This window comes from Macrobrachium nipponense, chromosome 34 (assembly GCF_015104395.2).
Source record: "Macrobrachium nipponense isolate FS-2020 chromosome 34, ASM1510439v2, whole genome shotgun sequence".
Classification (NCBI taxonomy): domain Eukaryota; kingdom Metazoa; phylum Arthropoda; class Malacostraca; order Decapoda; family Palaemonidae; genus Macrobrachium; species Macrobrachium nipponense.
Genome location: NC_061095.1, coordinates 47,456,503 through 47,470,154, shown reverse-complemented (window position 1 = coordinate 47,470,154; position 13,652 = coordinate 47,456,503). Strand labels below are relative to the sequence as shown.

The window sequence follows — 13,652 nt, the reverse complement described above, 5'->3', positions numbered from 1 at the left end:
TGTTGGAGAGCAAATAGAATATATATCGTGCTGGCAGACTGTTGGAGGGTTAGTGTATATGTCGTGTTTTGGACTGTTCAAGAGCAAGAGTAAATGTCGTGTTGGTGGATTGTTGGAGATCCAAAGTCTATAATGTCATGTTGATGGATTGTTGGAGATCCAAAGTCTATATATGTCGTGTTGGTGGATTGTTAGAGATCCAAAGTCTATATATGTCGTGTTGGTGGATTGTTGGAGATCCAAAGTCTATAATGTCGTGTTGGTGGATTGTTGGAGATCCAAAGTCTATGATGTCGTGTTGGTGGATTGTTGGAGATCCAAAGTCTGTAATGTCGTGTTGGTGGATTGTTGGAGATCCAAAGTCTGTAATGTTGTGTTGGTGGATTGTTGGAGATCCAAAGTCTATAATGTTGTGTTGGTGGATCGTTGGAGATCCAAAGTCTATATATGTCGTGTTGGTGGATTGTTGGAGATCCAAAGTCTATAATGTCGTGTTGGTGGATTGTTAGAGATCCAAAGTCTATATATGTCGTGTTGGTGGATTGTTTGAGATCCAAAGTCTATATATGTCGTGTTTGGTGATTTTATTGAGATCCAAAAGTCTATATATCGGGTTGGTGGGATTGTTTGGAGATCCAAAGTCTTATATAAGTCGTGGTTGTTGGGGAATTTGTTGGAGATCCAAAGTCTATAATGTCGTGTTGGTGGATTTTGTTGGAGATCCAAACAAAGTCTATATGTCGTGTTGGTGGATTGTTGGAGATCCAAAGTCTATAATGTCGTGTTGGTGGATTGTTGGAGATCCAAAGTCTATATATGTCGTGTTGGTGGATTGTTGGAGATCCAAAGTCTATAATGTCGTGTTGGTGGATTGTTTGAGATCCAAAGTCTATATATGTCGTGTTGGTGGATTGTTTGAGATCCAAAGTCTATATATGTCGTGTTGTGAATTTGTTGGAGATCCAAAGTCTATATATGTCGTGTTGGTGGATTTGGTTTGGAGATTCCAAAGTCTATATATTGTCGTGTTGGTGGATTGTTGGAAATCCAAAGTCTATAATGTCGTGTTGGTGGATTGTTTTAGATCAAAGTCTATATTGCCGTGTTGGGTTGGGGATTGTTGGAGATCCAAAGTCTATAATGTCGTGTTGGTGGATTGTTTTAGATCCAAAGTCTATACATGTCGTGTTGGTGGATTGTTGGAGATCCAAAGTCTATATATGTCGTGTTGGTGGATTGTTGGAGACCCAAAGTCTATAATGTCGTGTTGGTGGATTGTTTGAGATCCAAAGTCTATAATGTCATGTTGATGGATTGTTGGAGATCCAAAGTCTGTAATGTCGTGTTGGTGGATTGTTGGAGATCCAAAGTCTATAATGTCGTGTCGGTGGATTGTTTGAGATCCAAAGTCTATATATGTCGTGTTGGTGGATTGTTTGAGATCCAAAGTCTATATATGTCGTGTTGGTGGATTGTTGGAGATCCAAAGTCTATATATGTTGTGTTGGTGGATTGTTGGAGATCCAAAGTCTATATATGTCGTGTTGGTGGCTTGTCGAAGAGCAAGAGGATATAAGTCGTGTTGGTGAGGAGCCAAAGTATATATGTCATGTTGGTGGATTGTTGGAGAGCCATAGTATATCTGTCATGTTGGAGGTCTGTTGGAGAGGAATGTTATATATGTTGTGTTGGTGGATTGTTGGAGAGCATGAGGATATAAGTCATGGTGGTGAATTGTTGGAGAGTCAAAGTATATATGTCATGTTGGTGGCATGTTGGAGGGTATTGGTGGCTTGCTGGACACCAAGAGTGATGTTGTGTTGGAGGATTGTTGGAGATTAAGAGTATATGTACTGGTGGATTGTTGGAAAACAAGAGTAATGTTGTGTTGGTGGATTGATTGAGAGCCAAAGTATACACATATCTTGTTGGTGGATTGTTGGAGAGTCAAAGTATATACATATCTTGTTGGTGGATTGTTGGAGAGCCAAAGTATATAAATATCTTGTTGGTGGATTGTTGGAGAGTCAAAGTTCATACATATCTTGTTGGTGGATTGTTGGAGAGCCAAAGTATATAAATATCTTGTTGGTGGATTGTTGGAGAGTCAAAGTATATACATATATTGTTGGTGGATTCTTGGAGAGTCAAATTATATGCATATCTTGTTGGTGGATTGTTGGAGCACAGGAGTAATGTTGTGTTGGTGGATTGTTTGAGAGCCAAAATATATACATATCTTGTTGGTGGATTGTTGGAGAGCCAAAGTATATACATATCTTGTTGGTGGATTGTTGGAGAGTCAAAGTTTATACATATCTTGTTGGTGGATTGTTGGAGAACCAAAGTATATACATATCTTGTTGGTGGATTGTTGGAGAACAAGAGTAATGTTGTGTTGGTGGATTGTTGGAGAGCCAAAGTATATACATAGCTTGTTGGTGGATTGTTGGAGAGTATAAGTACATATATAATAGTGTTGGTGTATTTTTGGTGAGCAAGAGGACATTTCGTTTTGGTGGAGTGCTGGAGAACAAGGCTGAAAATATGTTTAGGCAACTGTTGTAGGACGAGGATGTTGTAAACGACAGTTTAGGGGGTGGGGGAAGGAGAAAACGAATATATTTCCCAGAAACTGATAATAATAGACACAGGGAGAAATGTATGATAAACGAATGATAAGATTGTATTGTGGTCTCTCGCGTGTCGAGCAGAATGGGACAAAAACGAAGAGGAAGAGATAAGGCAAATGGAATCAATGCTCTCACCCTCAATGATTGAAAGGACGTGGGTGATTTGCGCAATATGTCCTTCCTCTTTCAGTGGAATTAGACGTTAAAACCACCAACAGTGAGTATCATCCTATTTGAAATTTTCATCATAAGTATTACATTAATTTAATTTTTGCTATTAATTCTATAAAGAATCTGCGTCAAAGTTTCATAATTTATATATATATATATATATATATATATATATATATATATATATATATATATATATATATATATATATATATAGTATATGAGAGAGAGAGAGAAGAGAGAGAGAGAGAGAGAGAGAAAATGTTAGTCAAACAGATTTTTTTTTTTTTTTTTTTTTTTTTTTGCTGGCAACAGAGACAAAAAAAAGTAAAACCTATAAAAATTTTGGAATAATCAGAAATACTATTTAGTGCTCGTTTATAGTTCTGAAAAGTATTTACAATATAATAAAAAAAAAACTTTGGAGTTCAGCAAGATTACACAGCCGACAAGGTTAGATTTTCTCATCGCTAAATTGTCTGAAAATGAGTTAAAACCAAATGACGATTTTCTACAAAGAAAAAACATTTGTCCTTTTTAGTTTTCTGTGAAAGAAAAGTATTGTGTTGTCTATTTGTCTGTCCGTCTGCACCTTTTCTGACCGCCGTCAGATCTTAAAAACTACTGTGGCTAGAGGGTTACAGATCGGCATGTTGATCATCCACCCTCCAATCATTAGACACACCAAATTGCAGCCCTCAAGCCTCAGTAGTTTTTTTAAAATTATATTCAAGTTTAAAGTTAGACATGATCGTGCGTCTGGCATTGCTAGAGGGTTGCTAGCCGGTATGTTGATCATCCACCCTCCAATCATCCAACATACCAAATTGCAGCTCTCTAGCTTCAGTTTTTCCTTTTTGAGGTTAAATTTAGCCATGATCGTGCGTCTGGCACCGCTATAGGTGCCAACAACACAGGTCAGCTGCTGTCTGTTGTTTTTGATTAAGCTGGCGTTATGCCAGCACGGGCTCTTGCTCATAAAGCAGACACATCAGAAGAAACTTCGGGCGCATTTTTTATATTTTTTAAGAATTCTGAAAAGAATTTAATAACAGAGGAAGGGATCCCGATATGGTTTTGAATTACTTGAGCCTTTTTTGGTGAATGAAAATGTCTAAGAAACATTCGAGGGGACAGTGAGCAGAAAAGAACGCCGGTACAATAAGATTATAAGCACAATATATATATATATATATATATATATATATATATATATAATATATATATATATATATATATATATATATATATATATATATATATATATATATATATATATAAATATATATATACGTATATAAATACACAAACATGAAAAACTGAAAGATATTTCTCTACGAAAAATAATTTTTTTGTTTCACACATTAACACTTGATACGACAAACCCACACCAATGTCTATAAAAACACACAAAAAGGGAGCAACATGTGTAAGTTTGCTGCGAACAAGTAAACACACACATTGTAAAACAAACACAGAAAAAATACACAGAAAAAACACATAGAAAAAAAAAAACACACACGACATGATTATCAACATTAGGTTAGGGTAAGCACGACTAGGGAGTTTTTCAGAGAGAGAGAGAGAGAGAGAGAGAGAGACACGGCGCGGAGTGGGTGGTGTTTGAGGGGGTGGGGGTTGGTGGTGTCTGAAGACACTACGATAGGCCTATGCCCCGTCTGTCCGTGTATAGGCACGCTTTGAAAAATAAAAAATTGACGGAGAAAGTTTATGCAGAGTAGAAACTTCTCCTCAATAAATAAAAAAAATAAAAATAAAAAGTAGCCTTTCTCGAAGGCTTCTTCTACTTACGTTTATGGCAGTGATCAGCGCTGAAGGCGTGCGCTTTTGTCTGAGTGTTGTTTTTGATTGGAATTTTCTCGATGGGGGGGGGGGGGGGGGGGGGGGGGGTGGTTGTTCTACATGTCTATGGGTCTATGGTATCCCAAGATGCTGCTACAACGGGGAGGGTTTTTTTTTTTTTTGGGTTTTTTTTTTGGAGGGGCGGGGTGGATGGTCGTAAAAGGGGATGGGAGGGGTGGGTGGGGGGTTTCTCTCTGCTACTTCCCGCCTCCAATTCGCTCTTACTTATCCACCCAGTTCCCGAATTTTATTTTTTTTAATATAATTTTTTTTAAAAACAGAATAAATGTGTTTAGTGTGTGCGTGCATGTTTTTTTTTTTTTTTTTTTGTCAACTTTGTACGAAGTTCTCTGTCAATGTTTCCCCACAGTCCGTGAGTATCGCTTTGTGGGTCCTATTCCTGGGTCCTATTCCTGGATCCTGTTCCATGGGTCCTACCCAAAATGTGGAACATCAGGAGAGACTGCGGCGTCTCGCTCCAGGGGGGTCAAAATAGCCCCAGGGTGATGCAATTCGATGAATAAATACCAGTCCTGTGCCGGCAAAGCGTTTTATATAGCCTTGAGAGAGAGAGAGAGAGAGAGAGAGAGAGAGAGAGAGAGAGAGAGAGAGAGAGAGAGAGCAATGGGGTCTCGTAGAAGCGTTCATGATGTTCTCTGGAACGGATGATCGATGGAGACCACAACCCAGTCATTAATTCGCGCGCGAATTTTTTTAATTACACTAATGAGGACCGATTGCTTTGCCTCCATTGACATCCACATTCCCGAGAAAAAAAAAGAAACTCGGATGCGTCGACGTCTCTGACGAGTGAAGAGGCAAGAAGAGAAAACAGGATAAGGAAGAGACGGAAAGTAAGAAAGGAAGAGAAGGCAGACAAATAGAAGAATCATCAGCATAAGTAGTATGCCACAATCTGCTTTTCTGAGACGCGGGGATGCCTCAGACAAGTGACTCCAAGGACATCTGGAGTCCGAAGACTTATCTTCACGTACTTAGACCTTCTAAATGCCTCAGACAAATGACTCCAAGTACTTTGGAGTCCAAAGACTTATCTTCACATCCTTGGACCTTCTAAATGCCTCGGACAAGTGACTCAAAGGGTATTTTGAGTTTAAGCACTTTCTTTTACTTCCAAGGAGCTTCTAATTGGCTCAGATAAGCGACTCCAAGGACATTTTGAGTTCAAAGACTTTCCTTTAAGTCCATGGAACCCCTATATGCCTCAGATAGTGAATTCTAGGACACCTTGGGTTTAAGGACTTTCGTTTAAGTCCTTGGACCTTATACATACCTCAAATAAGTGAATTCAAGGACATTTTGAGTTTAAGGACTTCTCTTTAAGTCCTTGGACCGTTTGAATATGTCTAAAGTATAGTTTTTCATGCGCCACCATTATGAAGAAGTGGCTTTGGAGTTATAGAGAGCGTCTTACAAAACAATTGCCAAATGAATCTCTAAATCTTTCTTTAGGACGCATTCACGGAATGTTTTGGAATTCTGGAACTTCGAATACGGACTTTTCTTGAAGAGAATCGTCTGTCATGAGACACACTGGAACTTGGTGACAAGCTTATTTGTTACTAGGACCTAGAAAATATACAGATTCCAACGGTCTCTTGACATGTTTTTGGAAGTAGCTTTTCCTGTAGCTGAAGATTTTTGAAAATGTAACAACTGAACATTAATTAAAAAGCGTCTGTAAGATCAGGTAACTGTAAGTATGACTTCAGTGTGTAGGTGTGCACATGCAACTATGGCTAAGAAGTGTTTTTGTAGCCGGATAAAGCGTCCCCGAATGATAAATGAGGACACATTCCGCGAACACTTTGAATCCAAGGACATCCTGAGCATTAAAAGTGTGTTTTTTCCAAGTGCCATTGTTACTTAAGAAGCGTTCATTGACATTAAGAAGTGTGTCAGCATCTGAGCAAGTGTGTTGAGTCGTCAAGAAGTGTTCTGGAACTTGAGGCAAGCATTCTGGAACTTGAGGAGAAGCCCGTAGGGCGCGTGGGGTCTGGGTGGAGCGGTTAGGGCGAACGGCCTAGCGGCCCAAGGCGGGTTCTGGGATTGGGGTGTAGGAGGAAAGCATTGACATTACCTGTTGGGCGAAGCTAACCTGTTGGCGCGTCGGCAGGTGTCCAGGTCTCACCTGCTGCTCGGCCTGCTTCATGTACAGGTTGAAGGTGCCCTCGATGTAGCAGTAGGTCTCCACGTAGTCTTTGCTGAGTCCATCTTTGCCTTCTCCCTCGCAGTGTATGGGACTCAGGATCTGCTTGGCCGAGGTCACGATGGATCCAGCCAGCAGCAGTACGGGCGTGTACACTGTTATGAGGTTGAACACCAGCGACCGGGAGAACACCGTCGAGCTACGCCGCGAAAAATGGTGCAGCGCTGAGAATTTGTGCCACATTCTGCAACACAAGAGCCAGACAGAGATTGCCGTTAGCCACACGTCTGCACAAGACAGGACTCGGAGAAGACGGCTACAGCTACACGTCATTCTCACAAGGGATGGGATGCAACAGAGCATTATTATAAGAGATTGCAATGCAATGCGGGGAATTATAAATCTAAATGGAATGCCTTTGAGGCACAGAGTGGAGAGAGAGAGAGAGAGAGAGAGAGAGAGAGAGAGAGAGAGAGAGAGTAAAACAAACAGAGGTTATTATAAATCAAAGGAATTCTTTAATCCATTTGAGGAGAGAGAGAGAGAGAGAGAGAGAGAGAGAGAGAGAGAGAGAGAGAGAGAGAGAGAGACAGATAATTATATTTCAAAGGTCAATTGAAATAGTATGGAACGGAGAGAGAGAGAGAGAGAGAGAGGAGAGAGAAGAGGAGAGCGAGAGAGAGAGACAGATAATTATATTTCAAAGGTCAATTGAAATAGTATGGAACGGAAAGTGGAGAGAGAGAGAGAGAGAGAGAGAGAGAGAGAGAGAGAGAGAGAGAGAGAGAGAGAGAGAGAGAGAACATAAACCCACTGGAGAGATCCAGTACTTACATATAAATACATAGTTCCAAGAGAATATACTAAACTTATAATGAATGAAAACTGATATAATGAGAGAATTACACAAAATTTATAATGATATAATGAAAGATGAACCGAAATATTAATGATAAATATTAATCAATAAATAAAAGGGGCAATGGGGGGGGAGGTACATGAAAATGAGAAATTGAAGGAGGATATGCAATCACAAAACTATTTTATAATGCCAGAAAAAATTCAGAGATGAGAAGTATTTAAAAATTAATTTCATATGCAAAATATTTAAGAGATGAATAAAAAAGGTATATCATGGCAAAATCTGAGGTTGGAAAATACCAAGCAGTTGAATGATCATGCATTTATTTGCTTTTTTTTTGGGTCGAAATTATGATATGATGTTAATGTTATGTATATATATATATATATATAGATATATATATATATATAGTATATATATATATATCATATATATATATATATATATATATATATATATCATATATATAGATATTATATAAATATATATGTATATCATATATATATATATTATATATATATATATATATATATATATATATATATATTATATATCATATATACATATAAATATAGATATCATATATATGTATATATAGATATATATATATATATATATATATATATATATATATATATATATATATGTGGTATATACGTACGTATATATATATATACGTATATATATATATATATATATATATATATATATATATATATATTATATATATATATATATATATATATATATATATTCAAGTGCATACTTTTCCTTGATTTCAATTGGATTATATGAATATTCATGTATGTATGTATACATACATAGCCATGTATATATACACTTACATATTCGAGTGCATACTTTTCCTTGACTTCTATTGCATCATAACCAAACTCATGAAAAAAAAAAAAGTTTTCCATTCTCTTAACTGAACGTTCACGAAAATTAAATCAATCGTTGCCACATGCAAGTGAATTCAAGTTGAAATCAAGATATGACGTTATTTGAAACTGAATCTAACCGAGCTTGATATTATTAGGGTAGTAATGCTTAGCACCTTCGGAAGTTCAACCGAAGGTGAAATGCACTGTTACCCAAATATTTTACTTCTTGCATTTTAATCATTTTTTCATCTTATTTACTAATTTTTTAATTGATTGTTTAATTTAATAAGTGGCATCTCTTCTTCTCTGTATTTCCTTTCACCTCCTCTTATTTCTTCCTAATGGGAGCTTGAACTTCAAGTCAATGGCCCCTGTGGTGGGCTTCAGTAATAATAATAATAATAATAATAATAATAATAATAAATAATAATAATAACAATATTAATAATATTCTTTGGAAGCTTGAACCTCAGGTCAGTGGTCCCTTCTGAGAATAATAATAATAATAATAATAATAATAATAATAATAATAATAATAATAATAAATATTTTTCTTAGCAATTAATGAAAGTAATCTGTTTAAAAAACCTTAATTCTAACACTTTATAACCATTTTTTAAAACATAAGTCAAAACAACTTCTCGTATTAAAAAAAAAGATAAATATATAATAATTGGCTTCAAAAATTCCCATATAAAATTCTGCATGAGGATGTATATATACATACATAATATATATATATATATATATATATATATATATATATATATATATATATTATATATATATATATATATATATATATATATATATATATATATATACACATATATACATACATATATATATAAATATATATACATATATATATACATTTAAACTATAAACTATATATATATATATATATATATATATAGATATATATATATATATATATATATATATATATATTTAAATATATATATGTTTAAACATATATATATTTTAAACATATATATGTATGTGTGTTTGTGAGTGCATTCATCCGATCTTAAATGCGCATGAATTGATAAGCAGGATCCTACGAACGTGTCAAGTAACGTATCTCGTATTTCCGGAATGCACTGTTGTCTTCTGTGTTCCCGAATACTATCTTGCATGTGGTGCCGAAAAAAAAAAGAAAAAAAAATCCTACATGACTTTTTCATCCCCATTTGAGAAGTCCAATTGTGAGGATGTGACGAGGAAAGTGGAGTTTTGGTTTTTTTTTTGTTTGTTTCTGAGAGAGAGAGAGAGAGAGAGAGAGAGAGAGAGAGGTATAAGTAAAGTTAATTCCGATAAACTTCCGGTCGAATAAGATGATAACACGCGCACACACACACACACACACACTCTCTCTCTCTCTCTCTCTCTCTCTCTCTCTCTGTCTCTCTCTCTCTCTCTGTTTTAATTGTCGTTTGTATTGTTTTTTCTCACTCGTTCTTTAAATTATTACTATTCTAATTATTATTCTTCTAATTATTTTTATTATTATTATTATTATTATTATTATTATTATTATTATCATTATTATTATTTTTATTATTATTAAGGAATAAATTGAAGAATGTTTCCTGTAGCTTTAATTAACATTTGGTTTAAGCTCAAGTGAGGGGGAATGAAATTATATATATATATATATATATATATATATATATATATTATATATATATATATATATATAGATGTAGATATACATATATGTAATATATATATATATATATCTATATATATATATATATATATAGGGGGATATATATACATATACATTGTATATATATGTGTAGATATATTTTTATCAATATATATATATATATATATATATATATATATATACACACACACACACATATATATATATATATAATATATATATATATATATATATATTATATATATATATATATATATATATATATATGTATGTATGTATGTATGTATACAATATATTTACATATAAATATATAGATATAGATGTATAGATAAATGGATATCGACGCTATCTATAAATATATCACAAGACCCCAATACCGTTGACCTTAAGGACTGGGAAACAATAGCCAAATGAAAAGCCAGGAATTATCGAATACTAGAAACGACGATAATAGACAAAGGGAAAGGAAACGGAAGAAGGGGAATAGAGAACCGACGATGAATCTGCGTCACAGAATGAAAAAAGACAAAATGAAATGAAAAAAGGAAGCAAAACGGGAAGACAAGGAAAAGAAGGTTTTGACAATGACGGTATGGTGGCCATATTGGTTTTTCCGGAGTCTGCAAGGGTATCTCTTGATTTCACGTGATTCTGTTAGTATTTTATTTATTATTATTATTATTTATAATTTTTATTGTATATCTACGTTTATATAGTTATTATTATTATTACTACTACTATATTATAATTATTATTATTATTATCATTATTATTTTGTTCTACCACAATACCCTGTTCGATGGGTGGTATTTATAGTGTGGGGTTCCGGGTTGCATCCTGCCTCCTTAGGAGTCCATCACTTTTCTCACTAAGTGCGCTGTTTCTAGGAGCACACTTTTCTGCTTGAGTCCTGGAGCTACTTCGGCCTCTAGTTTTTCTAGGTTCCTTTTCAGGGATCCGGGGATCGCGTGTCTAGTGTTCCTACGATTATGGGTACAATTTCCACTGGCATATCCCATATCCTTCTTATTTCTATTTTCAGGCCTTGATATTTATTATTATTAATTATTATTATTATTTATTATTATTATTATTATTATTATTATTATTATTATTATTATCACAAAAGGTTTCCTAGCTGGAAACTGATTGTATGCAATCTGCTTTTTTTTTTAAATTATGATTTTCAATATTTTTTAGTCTTAATTTTCAATATTATTGCTGTCATTTCCATTATTATGAATATTATTTCTTATACTTTTTTATCACCTGTATGGATGTTGCAGATTATCATTCTTATCGCGTTATCTCAAGTGTCTAGATTGTGCGAGTTGTATCGTATCTACCTTGTATAGTCCATGTCTATGGACCTGAATTGTAATAAAGTATATTATTACTACGATTATTATCAGATTCAGATTCACTTAATTTATAAGCGTGAAATAGAATTATTATTGCATACATTAACCATGACGTTGATAATTATACTTTCTCCCTTTATTGCTTGAACTTTTATGAACATTATTATCACTCAGATTTTTTTGAACTCATAAACTGGCTTTGACTGCCCATCCGAACTTTTTCCTCCCCCCCCCCCGCCCCCCCCACCCCCCCCATCTTAAAATACCACTAGACTAGAGGCTGCATATTGGTATGTTGATCATCCATCCTCCAAACATCAAACATGCCAAAATGCAGCCCTCTAGCCACAGTAGTTTTTAATTTTTTATAAGATTAAAATGAACCATTGTCGTGAGCCTGGCTAAGTAACAATACAGGCCACAACGGCCGGCTGAGGTTCATGGGCCGCGGCTCATGCAGTATTATACCGAGACAACCGAACGGCAAGATAAATTTTCGTTGGCCTTGATTATACGCTGTTCAGAAAACTAGATTGTGCCGAAGAAACTTCGGCGCATTTTTTACTTGTTTCTTTATTGTATGTAATAATTACTTCGATTATTCTGTTGACAAATTTCGAACAAACGTTGAAAAATTACGACACCTAAAAGTGTCGAAAATTATAACTTTGCTCGGATTCTTGCTGATTATCATGCAAATTATAATAATCGGTTGATTTTGAGTAAATAATTCGCGCGATTATATGATTGCAAATTATGGTAATGGAACTGATTTTTTTCATTATCTTCTTTTGAATTCCGGATAATTTGAATTTGGTTGTGAGTTAATTGTGTGAATGACTCTGTTACGTTATCGTGAATAACTTACAACGCAAATTAATTTTTTTTATATATGTACATATATATACATATACATATATATAAATATATGTATAATATATATATATACATATATATATATATACATATATATATATATATACATATATACACATATATATCTTTATATGTATATGAACACACACACATGTATGTAGTATATGTATTAATTTACCCATACATACATACACACACACACACACACACACACACACATATATTAATATATATATGATATATATATATATATACTATATATAATATATATATATACTATATATATATATATATATATATATATGTATATATGTACGTATATTCGTATTCATATACAAATATAAATGTCTATAAATCTGTATATGAATGCATATATTAATAAAACAATAATTTATATTTTAAATTATTTAATCATATATATATATTATATATATATATATATATATATATAATATATATATATATATATATATATATCTCGTGATTCAATTACCGTATGACGTCACAGATGATTCCCCCTCCCTCAAAATAAGTCCAAGGTTTTATGATCTTCCTGGTATAAGATAGACTACGAAATATGATCACATTGTTTTCGTCGGCGACGCAGTTGCCAAGTTATCTTTTATTTGAGAGAGAGAGAGAGAGAGAGAGAGAGAAGAGAGAGAGAGAGAGAGAGAGAGAGAGATAAATCCAGTCATAGACGAAGCAGATATTTGGAGATTCGATTCATTTTTCCGTAGGTGAGAGACCCGAGGGAAAATGCAGGGAGAGGAATGGAAAAATGAAAGGAAAAGATATACCATTTATACATAAAGGGCGAATTGGCAACTTTATGGGCGTCACAGGAAGGTGCGTTCTCTGCTACCTATTTTGCCTAATGCAGACGCGTTTCAGAATAAATCAATCTCTCTCTCTCTCTCTCTCTCTCTGTCTCGTTTTTTCTCTCTCTCTCTAACGTTTGATGTTGATAAAGATCTCTGCTACGTTCGATAAATATCAGCACATTGATACTGTGCGGTTATACCATGCCTGCGCGGCACTGTGACGACTGTGCACTGAAATTGGAAAAAAAAATATTGTGGAGTTTTCCAGCATGAAGCGAACAGCTCTCCCCGTGTGTGTGTTTTTTTTTTGTGATTAACGATCTGTGTGACGCTAAA

The 13,652-nt window shown here is 34.4% G+C and overlaps 1 protein-coding gene across 7 annotated transcripts in view; it reads right to left on the bottom strand.

Moving 5' to 3' along the window:
• LOC135208022 (innexin inx2-like) overlaps positions 1–13,652 on the bottom strand; it is a 366,951-nt gene that overhangs the window by 26,896 nt on the left and 326,403 nt on the right. For 5 of the 7 annotated variants that reach the window (XM_064240132.1, XM_064240130.1, XM_064240128.1 and 2 more), the window contains one exon: positions 6,769–7,081. In XM_064240132.1, coding sequence (XP_064096202.1) covers positions 6,769–7,081 — 313 coding nt within the window. The remainder of the gene's footprint in view (positions 1–6,768; positions 7,082–13,652) is intronic. The other 2 variants (XM_064240129.1, XM_064240131.1) reach the window with 2 other exon arrangements.